At 40.0% G+C, this 22,103-nt stretch overlaps 1 protein-coding gene across 2 annotated transcripts in view; it reads right to left on the bottom strand.

Moving 5' to 3' along the window:
- Window positions 1-22,103, bottom strand: part of LOC135222705 (trafficking protein particle complex subunit 11-like) — a 196,784-nt gene that overhangs the window by 75,726 nt on the left and 98,955 nt on the right. For both annotated transcript variants that reach the window (XM_064260891.1, XM_064260892.1), the window contains exons 4-9: window positions 16,881-17,050; window positions 16,362-16,547; window positions 11,786-11,959; window positions 11,162-11,392; window positions 10,693-10,834; window positions 7,248-7,379 (exon numbers count right to left, since the gene is read on the bottom strand). In XM_064260891.1, the coding sequence (XP_064116961.1) occupies window positions 7,248-7,379; window positions 10,693-10,834; window positions 11,162-11,392; window positions 11,786-11,959; window positions 16,362-16,547; window positions 16,881-17,050 (1,035 nt within the window). The remainder of the gene's footprint in view (window positions 1-7,247; window positions 7,380-10,692; window positions 10,835-11,161; window positions 11,393-11,785; window positions 11,960-16,361; window positions 16,548-16,880; window positions 17,051-22,103) is intronic.

Raw genomic sequence — 22,103 nt, 5'->3', positions numbered from 1 at the left:
CAGGTGTTTAGGAAACAGCTGCGTAGAGAGAGGGGCAAAAAAGCAAAGGCCAGCGATCTCTGAGCATGGTGAGACAGACTTGTTAAAAATGAGCAAAATACTGATCTTTTCTTCAAGACCCCTGCTCCAAACAGTGAAGCTATTTCGCTGGCCCCATCCCTCACCGATTTATCCATACAGGATAAGACACAATTCAAATCCTCCGGAGAAAACGTGTCCGGTCCTTGAGTTTTCTTGGCTAGGACTCCGAGGGACCAATCGAGAAAGTTGAAAAAACTTCCAAGACTCTAAAAATGCCTTTTAGAATGTGATCTATTTCATTCATTGCCCACGTAGTTTTATTTTGGCCGAATTCAAAGCTGATCTTCTAGTGGACGTCTACTAGTGCCGAAAATCTGCGTCAGCTGAAGACGGAAGGCCCAGTCCCAAAGGTTCTCCTGTCTCATACCAAAATCCTGTCCGTCCTGAAAGCTTCGACGGAGGGAAGGCAAACATAGTTTTCCCCGCTTCTTCTTTAGTACGCATCCATGAACCGAAACTCTTGAGCGCTTTCTTCATAGAAAGAGTCGGTTTCATTCTCACACAGCGAAGATCCTTTCGTTGCTTTCGCTGTGGAGAACAACGAGTGTGGAGAAGGAGGAGCAGTAGGGCTCAAAGACTCTCCGAACTCCTGAAGGAGAAGCTCTGTGAGCTTCTTGTACGAAGAAAAAACTGTTGCCGATGTATTAGTTTCTTCCTCAGAGGCTTCCTGGTCTTCTTGAGGAGGAGAACGGGGATGAGGATCCTTATGAGAATCCTTAGATGATTTCCTAGCTGGGTACAGTGCGATGAAGGAGACAAACGTCTTGAATGAGGAGAAGATTCCAAAGTAGAGAGGCGTACAGGAGAACGACGAGTTGTAAAAGAAGGACGCTTATCCGAAAATTCTTGTCTAAACTCGCATTCCTTCCTAAATGCAGACAAACTCTTAACAGCAAAAGAGGAAGGACTCCTCTTTTCTCTAGAAAGACCACGTCTATCCCTAGGGAAACTACAAGAGGGTGAGAGCCGCCTGCTAAAGAATCCTGGCGCCGATCGTGAGGATAGCGTCTACTAGGCGCCGAGCGCCTATCTGTCACAGGGCGCTTAGTGGAATCCTGGCGCCTACCAAGCGGCGAAACGTTGCTAAAAATAGGGCGCCTTTCAGGAGCAGGGCGCTTGAGAGGCTCTTGATGCCTACGAAGCAGAGAGCGGCCTGCTACGCTCCGAGCGCTTAAACGGAACAGGCGTTCGGCGAGATCTTGGTCCTTACCAAGGGGAGAACGTCTGTAAGGCTCCGAGCGCCTAACAGAATCAGGGCGCTTGAGGCGTTCTTGACTTCTAGCAAGAGGAGACCGATCAGGAGTAGGGAGTCTCGAGAACGAAGAGCGCCTACTAGGAGAACGAAGCAAACGAGGATCAAGGTGTCTTTCTCCAGGAGAACAGCTACTAAAAGAATGACGCTTACCAGGAGCAGGGCTCCTACTAGACCTCTTGATGTCTTACAGGGGAGGAGCGAACTCCATGCGATGAGCGCCTACCAGGTCACGTTATCCGAACCGCCCGAACTACAGTAGTCGGAAGGAGAAGTGCGCCTACTTTCAGAAGGGCATTCCCTAGGTTCTCTGAGAAGACGAGGAGAAGAAAGATGAGACGGAGACGACGAAATAAGTCTTCTATGACCTGAGCGACTCTCTCTTCTTGCACGAACTCAGAAGAAGGAGAACAGAAGGGGCTGAGCGTCTACCCGAGGCAGGAATCGATTTGGGGAAATATCTTCATAGTCCAAGGAGCGCCTATCCGTCGAATGGCGTCTCGACACCTCCGAGCGGAGTGGTGTTCCTCTCGTGAAATGTTACGATGTGTAGAAGTATCCTCAAAAGAAGGAGATCGCCGATTACAAGGAGAGCGCTCTTCCGACGAAACGCGCCTCGATCTCTTGATAGGGAGAGACAAATCCTTCCTTCTACGCGATCTCGATGCCAAGGAGTCCGCCAAGGCTGTGATCTGAGCTTGTAGGCCCGCTAGCACTCGAGAAGGAGAGTCCCCAGGATCTTCTTTTCTTCCGAAGTAAGCTCAGCGCGAGGCGCGGGAGAAGGGGGGCGCATCACCGGATCTCCTAGGCTTCTTTGCTTGCAAGGAAGCTACATCAGAAAAGTCTTCTGGGCTGGACGCTAACGTACGAAGGGAGCCTCCGCAGCCCTCTTCAACGGCGTGACGCCTCCTTAGAGCTCCAACCACGCTTCGGCGAAGGAGAAGAGGATGACGAAAACACTGACGAAGAATATTCTTCTTCTACGATCAAGGCAGCCTGGGAGCGAACTTCAGGATCTGCGAGGGGACGCCTGACCGGTGGGGGCTCTCCCTAGCCCTCCTGCGGCTTTTCGACTTTCCTCCTCCACTGGAACTGGGAGTCTGGAAGAGGTCTAGGCCTGGAGGCACTAAGGAGCCGGTCAGACGCACCCTCCACATCACTGGGTACACTGCACTTATCATCACTGACACTCTTACCTTGATCAGTACGAAGATTCTTGTCTTCCTTAGAACACAAGGAAGCTTTTGAGGCCGCCGCCTCCGAAGACGAATCTACGGCTTCGGTGCGGGGAGCAGGAGCTGAGACCTGGGAGGAAGGTTCTAAAACTACATTAATGTTAGTTTCATTCTCACTCATTCTCGACCTGCTCGAACTCCTTGAAGAAGCTTTACGTACCCTATCCCTTTCAAGTTTCCTAATATAAGAAGAAAGAGCCTTATATTCATCTTCGTTCAAAACCTCACACTCTTGACACGGGTTACTAAACGAACATTCATTCCCCCTACATTTAACACAGAAATTGTGAGGGTCAACCGCAGCTTTCGTAACCTCACCTTACATCCATCGGTCAAACATACTCTAAACAAAACCGGAGTTTTGGAAACAGAATCAAAATCAGACATTCTACAGGAAAATCCAGCGCAAAGTCAATAACGGTCCACAATCAGCGTTATGCCAAGCCAACATAGAGCAATACGTCACCAAAATGTCCAAATCAAATCTCCAGGCAAGCGAGAAATGAAGAATATATCGGAATGAAACGACAACAGTTGTTTATCGCTTCAGCGACAGAAAAAAAATCTGGCTGGAGAGATAGATTGGTTCATACGCCCGCCACCCAGCGGCGGGTAAGGTAGACCACCTGACCTACCCTGTCGCGTGTGCCGCGAGATTTGAAATTCTGTCGGAACGTCGGAGACTAAAGCTAAGTATATATCTGGCAGGGAAGTTTCATGTACAAAAACAGTAATTAGTGAATCTTGCTCTATGATAAAATTCGCGATTTCATAATTTTCAGGATATACGTACGTAGTATTTGGGCTCCACAAAAAAAAGTAAGTAAAGTGATATATGACAGAATTTAGAGGATACTTACGTAAAAATACATCGGTAGTTTGTAGAACGGTGTAACCACTATCACATTGTGTAAAGATAGTATGTACGAACGAGACTAGGTTTGGTGATGTCACGGTGGTCATATGCATTTTTTTTGTGAATGAATTTACATTTATGATAAAAAAAATAGTTACTGTACTGCTTAGAGTACCATACTGTAATATTAATGTAATCACATCAAAAAAGTAATCAGTGCATGCTGTAAACATGTAAAGTGTATTTTTGTTTTTTGAAAAATGCATTCCCCAAGGAATTATTCCTTGAAGAGGCTTTTTATTATGAAGATATGCCAATAATATATAAGATATGTGTTTTATTATGAATATATGACAATAATATATAAGGTAAAAATGGTTTTATTACGTTTACGCTTCGTCGCCGATCGCAAACAACAATACGATAATCTATGACAATTATCGTTTGTATGACTGCAGTGTTCAGAGAAGTTGATTACGTTATACCAAAACAATAATGAAGTTCGAATTGAAAATTAATGTTTTCCTAAATGTTATTACTACTGTAATTACACTACTACTATTAACATTTCTAAAAGGGTAAGAATGACAAAGGTGCTGTTAAGTGTAACTCAATGTTTACATTTCTGCTGGCCGCTCAACTACAAGTTGATGTCAATGATGTGGGATTATTCCATGAATAGGCTATATATTATGAAGATATGCCAATAATATATAAGGTGAGAATGGTTTTATTACCTTTATTGTCAGCTAATATCATAATGTGAATCTGTTCATGCATTTGTTGGTTATCGGAACCGGACGAGGCTCACCCTACCACAGATTCATACCAGCGATATAGACTGAGAAGTGGTCCAAGGAAAAACCTGTGATTAACTGAATCCGTGATTGCTGATCCGCGACTAAGCGAGGCCCCACTGTATAATTCAATCATGTCTAAAAAAACATTGCAACAAAAACTATTCATTCTTGTCAACAACAAGGATCCTAAAATCCTGTTTCAAATTGCTCATGTTTTGCCAATATTTTACCTCTAAGTTAAGTCTTTTCATTTTAAATATTCAACTACAGTAATAAGGATTTTAAAATAACAGTAACTGTTCATTTCATTCTAAAAATATTTTATGCATATGAATTTTATTTAACTATATTTTCATTTTCCTCCTGAACATACAGAGGCAGTATCACTGCAATTCATCTACAATAATGTCATTAATAGTAAAATAATTTTATAATTGCATGTTTATCATATTATTACTACCTATTTCATGCAGAATGGAAACAACTACACCAACTTTTACGAGTTGAAAGAAAGTTCCCACAATACATACCCTTCTGCAGTCTGGATTATGATTAATGTGCTTGTATAAAAAACTTTGTTTTAAAAACATAGTTATTGTACAAAAACCCATTAATCTAAATATCCTTAAGACCAAGATGACAGATATCCAATTCCTGTACAAGGAAGAGAATGGAGCCAACAATGACCACAGAAATTCAGGTAGCTTCTGGGTGCAACAGAAATCATAACCCTGGATAGTATGTACATATGCCAAGTACCTGAGTTATAAATGCCTGTACTTCTAGTAAATTACCTCCTCGTATACTTCAAAGAAGAGGAGGATGATAGAAATCCAAGCTGGGTGCTCTATCTACAAATAAACAGGAAACTGTAGAAGCCACCTCAAAAGTGAAATCTAAAAAAAAGTCTCATTCCGATGATTAAAGGGAGAGAACTGTATGATAGTGAAAGGACCAAAAAGACAAACTGCTGGAAACATGATTTGACAATCCCCACTCTGCCACAAACTATGGGACCATCTGAAATCTTTCACAAATTCCAAAATTTGGGATGAGAGACTGTAGAGGCAGTGTGAAGCACACAAAAATACTTAGAAAGAGAAAGGGCAAACAGAAATACAGTCTTGAAGATGGTGTTCAATGGTACCCCAAATGGCAACAAGTAAGGCTGAAATCTACATCTCATGGTTATGCTCAGAGTGTAGGCTTATGAGGTGCAGCAGCCGCAAAGGGTTGTAAAAATAACATATAAGTTTTCTCCACAAGTCTCTTCCTAGCGAGAAGAATCATAACTGTGAACAGCAATTAAAGGAGTCTGAAACTATTGCCACTATGGCCAAAAACAAGGGGAGTGATAAGTTATCCAATTCTAAGAGACAGCAACCTGGGAACTCCAATTTTCCATCTACCATCCATACAGGGAGCATGCAAAGATTCCTATGCCATCCCCAGACTGGGAAAAGATATCATGCCTAGCTTAGACCAGCCAGGGGCCAACTTACTTATGTCACAGGACTTCATAGACCTCTGAACAAAGGAATCATTACAGAAGAAATGGGCAAAAGGAAAATATGGGACTGATCGAGGCACATCTGAAATCACAAACTAAAATGCAAGTAAAGAAAGAATTACCAGACAGCTTAGAAACTTGATCTTGTTCTTCCTGAACACAGAAGGCTAAGGAATAGTGAAAGGCCATAATCTCAATGCAGTGACTCAACACAGGTCACAAAGGTAAGGGAGTCTTGAAAGACTCACCGCACATCAAAAACCAAATCCCAGTGATGCAGCTCACTCCCTATACCAGACGGCCTGACTGGGTGCACCAATTAAAGGAGCACCCATACTTCGAACACCAATCAATGAGCCAGGATTAAGAGAAGCATAGTAACAGCTGGAATTAAGCAATTACCTCTGTGGCTACAATGAAACTGCATGGAGGGAATACACATGGAGCAAACTGCTAAGTTCTAGATTCCATAAGGGGAACAGGAAAACCAAACACTTTCCCTAGCCATGCAACATGGCAAAAGGTGTCAGATCAAGCCTGAGAAGGCCCATTCCCCAAAAAGACAGATCAACAATGAGACAACAGAATTAAATCACCACTGACATAGAAAGTGCAAATACTATGTTCTGAATGAATGACTGAATATTTGAATGACTGGAAATCCTCCGGCACCAGAACTTTAATTGTAACTGGTGCTAATGTAAAAAAAATAATTACAAAATTAACAACTTTTACTGATTACAAATTTGAAAATTATTAAGATAAGGTTGCTCATATAAACTTTAAAGTGCCACTGGCATCATATACAATGATGTACCTGCTATATTTATCAGCCTCTGAGACAAAGCAATCCTGGAGATTCAAAGACTGCAGAATTCAATTTACAACTAAATGACTAAGGACTAAGCAAGGATCAAAGTATGGATACAAAATAACTTAAAAAGGTGTTTCTAAATACCAAACAAAATGAGTTAAAAAGGTGCTTCTGAATACCAAATGAAAAATAGTGAGTACTCAAAGGAGGTATTGGTGACATAATGAAATGATGTTAACTGCAACAAGAAGATACAAAAGGGAAAAAATCAAAAAATCCTTAAAATCACTAAGAGGGGGGAAACCAAATTAATAAAGAAGTTTGAAAAATGAAACAATTGGAAAGAAATCAGTATAGATTTTGGATGCACCTACATATATCTGTTACAATTGGAGCCACACAAAAAATAAAATGAGAGATGTTGTAGGTGGTTAGTGGGCTGCAGACATGGCCACTACGGGAAAACCTTTTTTCCTTCAACTCTTAAGTCAGGTTGGCTGAGTTCACTGGACACAGAATATAGCTAATTAAAATAATAAAATTTTTGCACAATAACTTTTCATCAAAAGTTTAATCTTGTAAGAGTCTCAAGAAAGATAAAATGTTCAAAACTATGAGGAAGTGAAACAGGAGCCATCCACCATTGCTCCCTTTTTGGGAATTACTACAAAGTTTAAATGTACAAATGTTTTCACTTACCTTGATGCCTTCAGCTTCCCGTTCCTGTTCTGGAGGTTCAAGTGAATGCTTCCCAGGACGCCAAGGACGCTGACCATAAAATTCCAGTTTATCCCAGCCTTCCAAGAGGTCTGACACAGGCGCTGACACATCCTGATTACAGTAATTAAAAGAAATTCTTTTTAATTATATATAAAATAAAATAAAAAATTAATAATCATGGGAAGGAAAAAGTAAAATGCTTTTTCTGAAACATAAATGGAAGCTCTCAATGAAAATGACAGAATAGATACATTGTTCAATGTATTCTTGAAAACAGATTTCACGCGCATAATGCATGTTTGTTCATAATAACCCCATCATTCATATTAATGCCCGTATAATGCTCTACAGCGATCCCCAGACTCTACAGTATTTTATTCACAGAAGAACACTTTCTAATAATACTGGCACCACCTAGACTGTCATGGTCCCATTCAGCAACTACCTCGCATTCACAATTCCACCAAGCAGGCAACAGCTCTATAGAATTATCCCCAGGCTATTTTCATCAACAGGATTTATCACTGTTTTTGTTGATAAGTGTGAAAAACAAGCATGAAAGTGTCATATTAATATGAATAATTTTCATCTTAGGTTTTCCAGTTTACTGGTAACTAGGCTAGGATAGGATCGGATAAAAGATTAGTTTAACCAGACCTCTGAGCCTAACAAAGGCTCTTCTTGGGCTAGTTCTTTGGAATTAACCTGAGAGAGAGAAAAACACTAGATTTTATTCAAAAAACCGACTTTGCTTAGGAAGATGATAAATTTTGATGAGTGAGAAATCTTGGCCTCTAGCAAGAATTCCTCACATTATTGGATCTCGAAAATAAATGCGTCTCTGTTGAATCCAATTTGGTCATTCAACAAGAAAGTGGGAACTTGGCATCCATTACATTTCACTGGGTCAGAATGTGGGGTTAGTCATTAGATGACCATGAGAAAATCTAGAATAACCTATGCAGTCTTCTAGTATAACCTATGCAGTCTTGCTAAGATTGCTTCTTTAGATCTTGCTTTTTGAGATGATGAAACCCATGGGTATACCTCAGACTTTATATTTTTCAGCTTGTTTGATACAGGTACTGAAGAACACCCATAAATAGTACAGCTTCACAGATTTGCACCTCCTTTGCTGGTTGTTTTTTTTTATAAAGAAAGAAACTGAAATAAAGAGAAAAGTTAGGATAAGCAGCAGTTTCCAGAACTCCTAGAACTCATTAAGGATATTCACCAGTTTCTTCCCATTTGGAGGCATCTTCTAATGCACACTCATATCCACAAGTTGCATCCTCATCCATTATCACTGCACCTTCAAGCTTGGCAGTCACAAAGCATAGTCTTAGTAAAGTAATGTAATTTTTTTATTATTACTTTTCAGCGATTATAGTTCTCTCTTACACCTGTTTGACTCCTGTTTTTTTTATTTCAAACTAACAGTCCAATTGTATCCCCTGCTTTATATGTGGGGTGCATTGCCATCACTGCACAGCTTATGCACTGGTAAAGCCTGCTTACTAAACTTTCAAGAGTAGGATATATGCATCATGTTTTGATAATGAGTGTGCAAGTGAAGTTATTATGAACTGAAATGTGCCAGTCTGTAGTTCCATACTGTGTTGCACTAGATACTTGAACATGTCCAAGTGCTGTGCTTGGACATTGGATATTACCAAGAACTGAAATTAAGCTACTGTAAATAATTTATAAGTAAAGCTCTTGTAAATAATCAATGTAACAAGAATATCAGAATGAGCGACTGAAGGGTTGATCTCAGTCCATGAGTGAGTGTGAAATAAAAATATGAATCTTTTAAGTTTATCCAATTACATACACAGAATTTAGACAAATACAACCCCCTTTTACATACACTCAAAATCAATGCTTTCCAAGAAAAAGTAATCTTTCAGTAAGAGAAACTCTTGTATGCTTAGGGAACTAGCTCCTGATCCAGAACCCACTACATTGGAGAGACAAGATATTCAGATGTCACTGTGGATATTATCTCCAATCCGCACAAGTGTTCCACCACAGCTCTTTGCCAGATAAAGCAGGCTTGATATGTGGCTTGTGATGAACAGAGCTCTCATCCCCTAAAACACAGTCTTCTAGTCCTCGAGGCCTTTTCTTATACCTGAGAAGTGTCAAGAACTCTCTTGGTTTTCAAAGGGAAATCACTTTGCTTTCTCTTCAGTCTTTATTCAGCAAATACCAGGAGTGTGCACAATTTTACTAAGCTACCTTACAAGCCTTAGTTGGTTATGTCTCTTTTATATCTGACTCACATAACTGAGTCCCTGATCACTTTGGCCTCATCACAGTGTGCCAGCCTTCTCCTTTACTCTGGAGTTTGTAGCCTAGACTATCTTCTAGTTGAATAGGATCTTTTTTTGGTTCCTCCTCTTGTGTGTTCTGTGAAGGCTCTTTAGTCCACTTATCTCCAAAATATGGAGTCCTTTCATTAGTCTATGTCTGTTCCTGAATATATGAATGAATCGACCAGTGTCTAAAAACTTGTTCTTATTAGTTAAGATAAATAACTTCTTGTGCCTATTCTACTGGATCAAGGTTTATGACGTTCATGCCCTCTTGTCCCCCCTGGCCTAAATATAATTTGATGCTTTTGCCTTCCTTAGAGCAGGTACCTGTCACTGTCAAACACATTTGCCCCAGGTTTTATCTATATAATGTCACTTCTAAGACCCTTGATATATATGTGGGACTGATGATCATGGAGAGCCATGCACTTTCAATGGGGAGGTACTTGGATCACTCATCTTCATCGCTCATTTAACTAGCAAACAGGAAGCACGTACAGTATTCCCTGGTTTAACATCTGTTACATCTCTTATGCTTAGTGATATTGTGCTGGGTGTGTCATCCATTGTAACCCATAGTTTATAAATGCACTCATTACCTGGAAAATTCTTCCATTCTTTTTGGAAGTTTTCCTTTTCTATAAACTTTTTTTCAACTCTCATTCTTTGACCTGACACTGAACTTTTTGACCTTACTTGTTTTGACTTTTCTCCTAAATGGTGATTCAGGCTATTTAGGATTAATGGGCTTATAATACAAATATGTTTTTAATATAAAGCAAGATTTTATGCTGTGCAAACCTAATAATCATAATTTTCAGTTTCTTCTTCCCATCCATGGTCATGTACGATGCAGACTGACACAGAAGAATAAAAACAGCATAATTTTATGAACCAGGGAGTTCTTTGCAACACTGCTTTATGTGTCTAGATGTGTTCCACACCTTTAAAGGCTATTCATGATTAGTGGGTTTGCAAAAAATCTTGTCTTTATCAGTTTCTATTGCTTAGCAAAATACTGACTGAATTGTATTAAAATTATGTTCTTCTACAGCAATCTTTTTGGAGCCAAGCAAAAGTTCCTTTCAACAATTTTCATAACTTACCTTACAAACTTGTAAAGCGGTTTTTCTTCTTAGCACAGCATACTGAGCAGCATGCTGATAATAAAATCCTGGATGTTGAGTCTGTACAGCTGGAAGACCAAGACGGACTGCTTCCTCAAACACATCTCCAAATATGTGATACCTGAGAAAATTATACTCTTTGACTTTTATGACATGGATGAGAACTATGAGAAGGAGGTGGGGGGGGGGGGGGGGGGGGGGGGCAGGAGATGGGTACAGATTTGTGGAAGATAAAGCAGAGGAAAAACATGAGTGATGATATTTCAAGTAGAGGTCCTTTGGTGTCACATGGCACTGGAAGTGACGATGATAATGATGAACTTGGAATTAAAACATATATCAAATTAAGTCAAGAGGGCTCTCTCAATATGAACCTCTGATAACTAGCAGCAGCTCAGTAACATTAGCAAATAAAATTTCTCAAATAAATACAGCCTATAATACTTACTGCTTTGAAAGCCATGCATAGTGCTCAAATATAAGTTCCTTTGGGCCAGTCTTCTGCCGGAAAAGGTCAATATGACGGCGAAATTGAGCAATGGCATCTCTCGGTAGATTTAAAGCAAAATCAAGGCGACAGATTTTGTAGTTAATTATTGCTGCAACAACACGAATTTCATGGAGGTTTGTATCTGTTGATCTAAGCTCTAGAAGGTGATGGTAACTCTGAGCATAGTGCCTAAAAAATTTATAAAAACCACATTAAGCTTTGTACCCTAGGTAAAAAAAATGTATGATATAATCAAACAAACACCTTATCTAGGAATTACTGTACAAGTACTTATTAAACTTATAAGAAGGCCATACAACTGAGTTACTTCTATACTTCAAAATCAATAACAAGAAAAATTATGGAAGTTTCGTCCATGTAAATTTTTCCATCTTTCAAAATTTTAAGATAATGAAAAACCTACAAGATTCGCAAGAAATGCAAAATGCTTAGCAAGATTAAATAAAAGTATTTCTCAATAATGAACCTCAAAGATGGACTTGATACAACTAACAGAACAAAACTTTAGCATCAAAATTATACTTCAATTCAATATTTTGGAGCAAAATATCTAGGACTTACTTGATAGCTGTCTGGGGATCATTACGAAGTTCATTAAGAAAACCAAGTTTGAATTGATGCCGGACAAAGAGGAGAGAGTGGTTTGTCTTATTAAGAAAATCACGGTGACCACGAACTCCCTTGATCTCCCCTTGGTAAAATGACCATCCTATCTCACTTAAAGCATTTTCTAACCTGACCATGGATAAATTTATTTATAATCAAATGATGATTAAATGAATGATGGGCACATATAAATGGTGTTTTCCCCAAAATTTTCTAAGGTATTCTGGGGAGAATGGCTATTTAGGTCATAAACAATTTCTGAAAGAAAGCAGATACTTTACTGTTCAACTTGAACTGTTAGTATTTAGAACTTGATTACATTATGACACAACTTCATCTTATCAGTACTTAATTTAAATTGAAGTAAAAATAAAGTAAAATCACAATTTGTCGTAAATTGTATTTTTCCTAACTATACAAACCTGAGGTCCTTCAACATATGAAATGTACTTCAGCACAGCTGGAACCGGGGGGAAGAAGGTTCCCACCCCGAGCGAACGGAAGACCCCAAGCACAGTTGAACGTCGGGGTGTCACGCCCCCTCCCCTACACTCGACTGATTGAGTGAAGAGGCAGACCGCGACACGTCCCCCGAAGGGGAAGGAGCCATACGCAGGAGCTGACACGGAGGAAGGAAAGAAGAAGACGTGTCCGTAACCCACGGTGTCGCTGGAGAGCCATCCGACAACACCTTGGCCGGCTTATGCGCCTTCTTCCTCCCTTCGTATCGCCCCCACTGCTGCTCCGACCAAGATACACATATCACACATGTATCAGAGCGAGAGCATTCTCGCCCCCAACACCAAGTACATATATCATGAGGGTCAACATCATGGAGTGACGACCCTAAAGGCCCCACACCTGCGGCCATCCACGCCAGGGGACAACCTGCGGCTGACTGGGGGGCGGGGGTATCTCTGTCTCGAGGCTGCTCATTTCCAGGCACAAGACAGCAATATGCAAAGATGAAATAGAGGCAAAAACAAGTACTTACAGTCACCCAAGTTTTACTCAAGATAACCATACACACTAAAGTCTTCGAGAAAGCGAAGTCGTAAGCAAACAATGATGGCAGCCAGAGAAAGCGAACAACGTCTTGCTCCGTCGGAGGCCAAAAGCAAAGTGCTGTTTACCTCCCAGTCGGGCAGGACTCCTGACTATCGGACAAGCAGTTAACTACTGAACCACCTTGTTCGAAAGCTTACGACCAGTTCCAGCTGCGCTGAAATACATTCCATATGTTAAAGGACCGAGGGTTTGTATTACGTGTCAGAATAATTAAAATGTATAAAATTGAGTGAAAAATGAAACTACAAATAACAAGTAAATAATATAAGATTGTAAAGTAAATAACTAGCAAAGCAATATCAAATACAGATAACAAGTGTAAGCAACTTATTAAACAAACCTCAAACTTACAGATGTACTGTAAAACATTGGAGCAAAGTACATTAAAAAATAAACCATGAAAATACAAAGGCCAAGACTGAGGACCTGGTGGTGGCTTAAGGACACTCACAAGCTCACTTTCAATACCCTCCATCTTCACAGTAGATTTTCTTCTTTATACAAGGTGACAGCAAACTTAAAATCAAGGACAAAGATGGACAAAAACCAGCAAAAGAGTGCAGTGATTGCCACAATTCTTTTACAATTTCATTATGTTGTGGAAATCAATACATTATTACAAATAAATAAAGATGCTAAGTCTGCTCATGGCCATCGCCCTTCTCCTGGGAGTAACGGTAATCTCAGCACCCTTTTGTGTAGACAGGCAATCATGAGCAGTGCAGATGGACTGGTGTATGAGCTCCCTCATGAACAATCTCTGTTGAAAGTTTCCGGTTATTCTCAGTACCCAGTGAATGACTGCAGTCGCTCTTGGTAACTACATTTACACAATGGTGACTAAGTATGAGCAGATGCATACAACAGAGATTGGCCATCAGCGAACTCATACACTAATCCAACCTTGATTGCCTGTCTCCATGAACAGGCACTGGGATTATGTTCATTCTCAACTTAAAAGCAATAGCGATGAGAAGAATTATTAGTCCTCTTGCAGAGTGCAATCTCCCAAGCCATCTTCAACATTCATGCTGATCTTGAGATACAGAAGTTGAGGTGAAAGGTGAGGAGGAGGAAAAGCAGGAAGAAGAGGAAACTGAAGCATGGCACAACTTCTTGGACCTCCGTCCTCTCCCCCGTCAACCAGAGTAGATGCAATCATCCTAGAAAGGGCAGAAGCAAGAGCTTCCACACCAACTACAGCAGAAAGAGCTGGAACAGCATGAACACCAGGAATGTCTACATGTGCAACACACTCGACTTTGAAAGAGATCCCATAACCAAAGTGATGGGGTCCAAAAAGACCAGTGGACACAGGTAACTTTTGGCTGAAGTCAAAACAATGTACCAAGAAGACATAAAGGGAAGGTTCCCAAGGAAAGCCAAGAGGAGACCACAACAGTTTCAGCAGCTCCTTTTCCTCCTGAGGATATCTCAGACATCGATGCAGCAGAAACAGAAGCATGAGAGGTGTGGGAAGCACACTATGGAAAGAAAAGGAGAGAACAGCAGTATGCTTCCCTCGGAAGCCAACAACAGAAATCTTCCACCCATCCTTTTTGACACAGTTCACAAACAACATACATTCTTCACAAGCAACATAAATCTAGCACGCACATGATCAAGCTCATCATACTGTCACTGTCTTTCTTATGAGGAGAGGCATTATCATGTACAGTCAAAAATATTAATTACCAACAAACAAACCAAAGTTGTCAACCAATCTAAATATAATATACTCAAATTAACTCTAAAACCAGCCATGATGAGTAATGTTTCCATGTCTGTACAGCAAGGTGACTGAAGGAAAAGTGATGCCGTTCACTGAGTGAGTAACTGGGTCTCCTTTCCCCTGCCTCCAAGTTATCTTGCTGCTGGTTTACAACTTGTACAACGGAACCAGATTATGCCAAAAGTTTATACATATAAAAGACTTCAAATTTGTATTCTTGTAGAAACTAAAAGGGTACATAAGAAATAAACCAATAAGAAGGAAATAAATGAAGGCAGTATAAGTCAACCTTGCTCTGTGGACCCCCCCGCTTATTCACAGTTCAGTATTAGTGGATGCAGTTATTCACAGATTTTTCTTTAGAACATATCTTTTGATAAATAATGAAAATTTTGGTAATTCACGAATTTTTTCATAGAGCAATATTCACTAATTAACTGTATTTTAGGTTAATTTTTCAAGAATCTTAAATTTGCATTTTTTACAAAAAAATAAAAAAAAAAAAAAACATTTATTTACTAACTTTCAAATAGTTATATTAAACACAGCAAATTCACAATAAAATATCATTAATGTATATTTAAATATTTCTTAACTGAGAAAGAGAAAGCCATAGTAAGCCTGGGGAAAGATACAGTTTGTAAGCTTTGCACTGGTAATAAACCAGTTTTCTCCCTTCCTTATAGGAGGAACCTTCTTGTAGTAAAACCTTGGTGGCTACAGCTCGCTAAGATGCTATTCTCACCTTGTTATAGCACCTACAGCTACACTGATCAGAAATTATATTCAAACAATATTAAAGTGATACTGAAATATTAAAATTATATCAAAGTGATACTGAAATTATATTAACGTTTTAGGATGACAGTTTACGGTATATTTGGTGTTTGAACTATTAAAATAGGAAGTTACAAGCCTCTTTAGGTGGTGGTTCAATTATATCATGGATTTTTTGGTATTTTGCCTGGTTTGTTATGGCTACCACAGCCACCGCAAAAATGGGGGGTTCAAACTGCAACCTTTATGGAGCATCTCCTTTTTTTACTTTTTTTCTAACAAGGTTGGAGGACTAAATAAATGTATAAGAAAGGTAAAAGGATAATACGTAATAAGAAAGGTAAATAGTTTAACAAAGAAAATAATGGTGTACTAGATGAGTAAGAAACCAATAATGGTAAACATACTATATAAGTAAGAAACCAATAATGGTAAACATACTATATAAGTAAGAAACCAATAATAGTGTACTATATGAGTAAGAAATCAATGAGAAAAAATAAAATATAAAAGCAATATATGAAATAAATATTATAGGCACCAAAACAATCAGTTTAATTTTTGGAATAAGTACATGTCAAATGATAGATAAGTCCCAATTTGAGAAATATATATAAATAGGTATGTATGTATTTGTTGCCTGTACTATTTGTTTGAATAAGTCACAAAAAATACCATGATTTTTAATAGATACCTAAGAATTTTTTATATCTTTACTCTTTGCTGAAAATCTGTCCTGCAGGTGTTTACCAGACAATATTGCTCATGACATCTAGGTGCAAATAGGTTGTTTACAATAGTATGTAATATATTAAAGATCAAAGTAATGTGCTTAATATCATTTATTACAGCTGCAAAATAAAAATTAGTAACAATATAAACACAACTTTACTTTAGAAAGTCAGAGATTAACTTATATATCAAAAACCTTCAAATACGTAGTATTGCCCTTACCGGACAGTATATCCCAAAAGATGAGCATCTGAATGAGGTAATACAAACAAGTGCTTTGCTGGCAAATCACAAGCTGTACAAAGTGTGGCGGCTTTCTCGGCTGCACCAGTGTCCTCCCCAGGGACACTAATTCCACTCTGAATAAGCACCAAGGCTATTCGAACATTGCGTTCACCCAAAACTGTTCTGCATTGTAAAAAAAAAAAAAAAAAATCAGCATAAAATTGCTCTAAAACTTTAAACTCCTAGAAGGTCTCCTTTCCTTTCATATTTTGCTATTATGTCAATCTATATGAAACCAAAGGGATATTGCATTTATAGTCAGTGCTGTGCTGTACTAAATGAGAACAACTAAATGATACAATAAAACTAAAAAGCACAGTAATTACAGTGCTGAAACTAAGTTATACTTCACTTCTAAATGAAACTCAGTGATTAATAGTTATTTTATTTGACATTTTTGAACAACTAAAATCAACACAGATTACAAATTTTCAGCTTATCGTAAAGCCTACTTACTTTGTAGCCTGAACTTTTGTGGCAAGTTCATTTTTTTTCTCAGTCCAATTTGTATCATTCCAGTCCAAATCATAAAATAATACAACCAGGGATGGCACTTTGTAAAGGTACTTAGAAATCCAATTAGATTTTAATATGCCCTTTGGGGTGTACCATTCATACGATTGTCTCTGAAAAACATGGCAGTTGTTACCTATGAAAACCTGAGAGATACAACACAATATAAATCACAGAAGAAATAAGTCCCTTTCATTTACCTGAACTCAGACAGATCTTGATTACCAAAGAAAATAAATATACACTGGCCCTATAGTTTACAAAATTTCTGCAAACGAATTCACTCTAGAACAAATGATTAACCATGTTGAAAAAGAGAAACAATTGATTTTGTGTACAGTATGTTAGGAATCATTTCTAAAACCAAAAATACCATCTTCTCAGGAAGCATGATACATGGTGCAAGGCATAAGATAATGGACAAGGTGGCAAACTTCTTTGGTACATATTAATTGAGGATTTTGGAGTTACCATGACAATTGTACAGCCTAGGGCTAAAGTCTCTCTCTTACAAGAGTGACTGGATGGCCTCCAAGTGTGTAGCTGGGAGGTTTGTACGGACTAATGATATCTCTGCAAGTGTAGCTGACAAAGGAGAGTGGACAATGGGAAAATTTCTTGGAGACTCATCCATGAAAGCCAGATCGGGAAGCCATTCAGCACAGGGCCAACATGGAGTTACCAAGGTCGTTTCTTGCTGAACTGCTTGGCAAAGAGGTCAATCATTGGTGCTCCCTAAAGCTCAAACTGCCTTTCCATCAAGAAGGGGTGTAAGGACCACTTTCTCCCTACTACCTGGCCCAGACAGCTCAGCTGATCTGCCAAAACATTCCTCCTGCCTGAAATGTCATGGCTGACATCTCAACGGCATGGTGACTCAGCCACTTATGCATTTGCCTTGCCAATCTCACCCCTTACTCATTAACATATGCCACTACAGCTGTGTTGCCACTTATTAACAATGCACAGTGACCCACTGCATGCTCTTGGAATGTTTGCAAGGCTAGCAACAACACTAATATTTCCAAAATGTTGATTTTCACACAACTGATGCATACTTGCCTAAGTGTGTTCCCCACCCAATTTTCTATACATCTGTGAATGGAAGCATCTACAGTGGTGAAAAGTTCTACATAACTCCTGCAAGGGGGTTCCTGTCATCAAGCCAGCAAGCAAGATCCTACCTGACCTCCGCACTCAAGGGCATAACCCGAGAGGTGGGACTTCTTGAGGCTGACGGTCACTTCTATTGCCAGTGAAGCAAACATAGTCACCAGTAACAGAGAATTACCTGCCAATACCAAGCTGGTTGTTTCTGTTACAAGAAGAATTGAGCTGAAACCTCCAAAACCCTGCTAATACAAAAGTACAGAGGATACCCTCACTGATACTGTCTAAGCATGCCACAACAGCAGTCTTGGATGAACCAGGAACACCCAGGGTGCCTGCATAATCATGTACACGCAACTTGCCACGATAACAACGATTTGTAATGCAGAGATCTGAACATGCCCTCTGTTTTGCCCAAATGATGCAGGGATCATTATAGGTAGATTTGGAGTTCTGGGTGCACCAGATTCCAACTACAATTTAAAACAGCACACACATAAAGGTCAACATGATACCCAGAGTACTGTACAGTGGTGACCTGTCACAACTGAACTTTGTCTGCATGAGCACTATCAACAAATCATACACACACTGAACAAGAAGGTAGCACAGACTCTTCCCTATGCACACCAGCAGAGCTATGGATAGAAGAAAAGTCTGAGACAGCCCTCAGGCTTCTGAAGTATGAAGGGAGACACTGGCTCACGAACAAACTCAGAAAACCGAGTCAACCTTCCCACAGCAGATGTCCCTTCGTCCTCACTTCAAGTCCAATGGAACTTGCCTGTGAGAGGGCATCCAAAACATTTTCTTGTTCCCATATCAGTTAGAAGTTGAAGATAAGGAGAAAGAGGAGTGAAAACTGAATGAGGAAGAGGAGAAGGGAGCAGACACCCTTACATTTCATCAATTTGCTTCACCCATGAGTCATACTCACGTCAGGGAGTAAAGTATTAGGTGTGCAGCCTGTTCTTGATATTACACATGTACACTTACTTGGCACTATTGAAGAGCACAGGCCTGCTGCCTACCCTGTGAGTGTATCCGATTACAGCCTTTTAACATTTCAATGCTCACTTTCCTTATTCAAATCCATGGTTAACCAAAATACAGACACCATATATACTACAATAAAAAATATGAATGTTTCAACTTGGAAGTCAGCAGGATTGGAGAAAGACATCCTCACTCAATGGCAGCTGAAGAATAAAGTGCTTGGTGACGGCAGATAAGTAGGGGATTACCCTCCTATAACCGAGTAAGTACAGTGGAACCTCGACATACGAAAGTCCCAACTTACGAAAAATCCAAGTTACGAAAGCAAAGACAAAGATTTTTTGCTTCTGCATACGAAAATGATTCAGGTTAAGAAAGGATGTTACTGTAAAGTTCCGAGATTCGCCCAGCCCACCAAGAACAATTTTAAAACTCGCGCGCCTCTAACTCTATAGACTCACCACCATCCTCCCACTCTACCATTGGTTCCTGATGTTAGTCACTGCCGTAAGATCCTGCTCTCCTATTGGTCAGCATCTCTCCCATCATGCATCTACGTAAAGGCATCCTTCAGCCACTTCGTCATACCAGCGTTATCGTACGCAAGCAGAATTCGTTCGTTCACATACACGTACGTATTTCATTTGTTAACGTAAATTCGTGTTAGTGATATCACTTTCTACTTTATCGTGTTGTGTGTGAACTTGATTAACTTATTAGAGTCATGGGTCCCAAGAAAGTTGCTGAAGTTCACGGAAAGAAGAGGATGCTTTCTATGGAGACAAAGATGGAGATCATTAAAAAGTATGAAGCTGGCATGTGGTTGAGTGTGATCGCTAAGGAATACGGCCGAAATCCATAGACGATAGGCACCATCCTTAAGCAGAAGGAAGCCATCAAAGCAGCTACATCTTCCAAGGGTGTGACTATTTTGTCCAACAAGAGGAGCCACGTGCATGAAGAGATGGAGAGGCTGCTTCTTGTATGGATAAAAGACAAAGAAATCGCTGGTGATACGATAACCAAGACGGCAATCTGCCACAAGGCCAGCACTATTTTCGGTGATCTGATTGCCCAGGTTGAAGATGACGGAGGAGAAAGGACATTGACGCCAACCCCAGACTTCAGAGCTTCTCGTGGGTGTTTTGATAAATTCCGTAAATGGACTGGCATCCATTCGGTGGTGCGGCATGAGGAGGCTGCCAGCTCGGACATGAAAGCGGCCAAAGCCTTTACTATTAAGACGTTCAACAAGATGACGATCAACGAAGGCTACAGTTCTCAACAAGTCTTCAACTGTGACAAGACTGGCCTTTTTTGGGAAAAAATGCCTCGTTGGACATACAACACGGAGGAAGAGAAGAAGCTACCCGGGCATAAGCCTATGAAAGACAGGCTTACGCTCGCACTATGTTCCAATGCCAGTGGGGATTGCAAAGTCAAGCCCCTACTTGTCTATCGTTCGGAGACTCCTTGATCAAGCCTTCAAGGCCCACAAAGTGCGAAAGGAGAAGCTTCCAGTGATGTGGAGGGCTAATGCGAAAGCCTGGGTACCAAGACTTTTGTTCACCGAGTGGGTAAATCTGTGATTTGGCCTGACAGTGAAGAAATTCTTGGAAGAGAAGCGCCTCCCTCTGAAATGTCTACTGTTGTTGGACAATGCCCCTGCTCACCCTCCTGGCCTTGAGGAAGATATCCTTGCGGAGTATTCTTTCATCAATGTTCTTTATCTTCTGCCTAACACCACCCCTCTCCTCCAGCACATGGACCAGCAAGTGATATCGAACTTCAAGAAGCTGTATACGAAACATCTTTTCAAGAGATGTTTCGACATCACCGATACCACAAACCTCACCTTGCGTGAATTTTGGAAGGAGCATTTCGATATCGATCAAGCTTGGCAGGAGGTTTCGAGGCAAACCTTGAATTCTTCGTGAAGGAAACTCTGGCCTGATGCAGTATCCGCCCGAGACTTCGAGGGATTCGATGTGGGCGAAGCTGATGCAGATTCAGAAACAGTTGACGATCCTGAAACTGTTTCGCAACCAGATCTTGATGAGATCGTTGCTCTCAGCAAGTCCATGGGGCTGGTCGTCGACGAGGACGACATCAATGACCTTCTCGAGGAGCACCAAGAGGAGCTTACGACGGACGACCTGAAGGAGTTGGAGGCCATGCAACATAATATCATTCAAGAAGAGTTTTCTGGCAGCGGCGAGGAGGAGGAGGAGGAGGACCCTATGACAACGGCAGAAATTAAGGATGCTCTAGCTGCTTTTCATAAAGTGCAATCATTTGTAGAAAAGATACACCCCGAAATGGCTTAATAGGTCGTATACTTGCGCACTTCGATGACGTTTGCCTGAGTCGTTTCAGGAACATTGTGAAAAGCAGGCAGAAGTAATCTTCCTTGGGCAGTTATTTTTTAAAGAGGCCTTTAGTAGTAGTAAGCAAACAGGAAGATCCAAGTGATACAAAAAAACAAAGTTGAAAGTGGTGAAAAAAAAAAAATAAATAAATAAAAAATAAAAATAAAAAGTAAAGTATAAAATAGTAAAAAAAAAAAATGTAAAAAGAAAAAAAAATTTAATTAAGTTTTTTGTAAATTAAGTGTTAATGTTTTCTGCCATTTGTTAATGTGTTTCGTAAAGTTTCGTGTTAATGTTTTCTGCCATATTTTAATGTGTTTCGTAAAGTTAAGTGTCCATGTTTTCTGCCATTTGTCCTCCTCCTCTGTCGCCACTTTCGGAGATCGCCTCACTCGAAAGGCAAGGTTCCACATTTTACTACATATGTACGTACAGTATTTCTTGTACCATGTACACTAATACACTTTACTTACAGGTACATATAGTATATGTAGTTTATGTTAGGTACTGAATGGTCCAAATTGCTGTATTTCATTGTTTATTGGTCAATTTAGCTTTATTATAAAATTAACTGGGGTGTTTTTGTAGGGCTTGGAACGAATTAGGCAGTTTACATGTAAAATGTGGTTCAAGATACGAAAAAATCAGGTTACGAAGGCCGCTTCGGAACAGACAAAAAGGCCCAAGAGTC

Source organism: Macrobrachium nipponense, chromosome 8 (assembly GCF_015104395.2).
Source record: "Macrobrachium nipponense isolate FS-2020 chromosome 8, ASM1510439v2, whole genome shotgun sequence".
NCBI classification, from domain to species: Eukaryota; Metazoa; Arthropoda; class Malacostraca; order Decapoda; family Palaemonidae; genus Macrobrachium; species Macrobrachium nipponense.
This window is presented reverse-complemented; position numbering and strand designations above follow the sequence as displayed.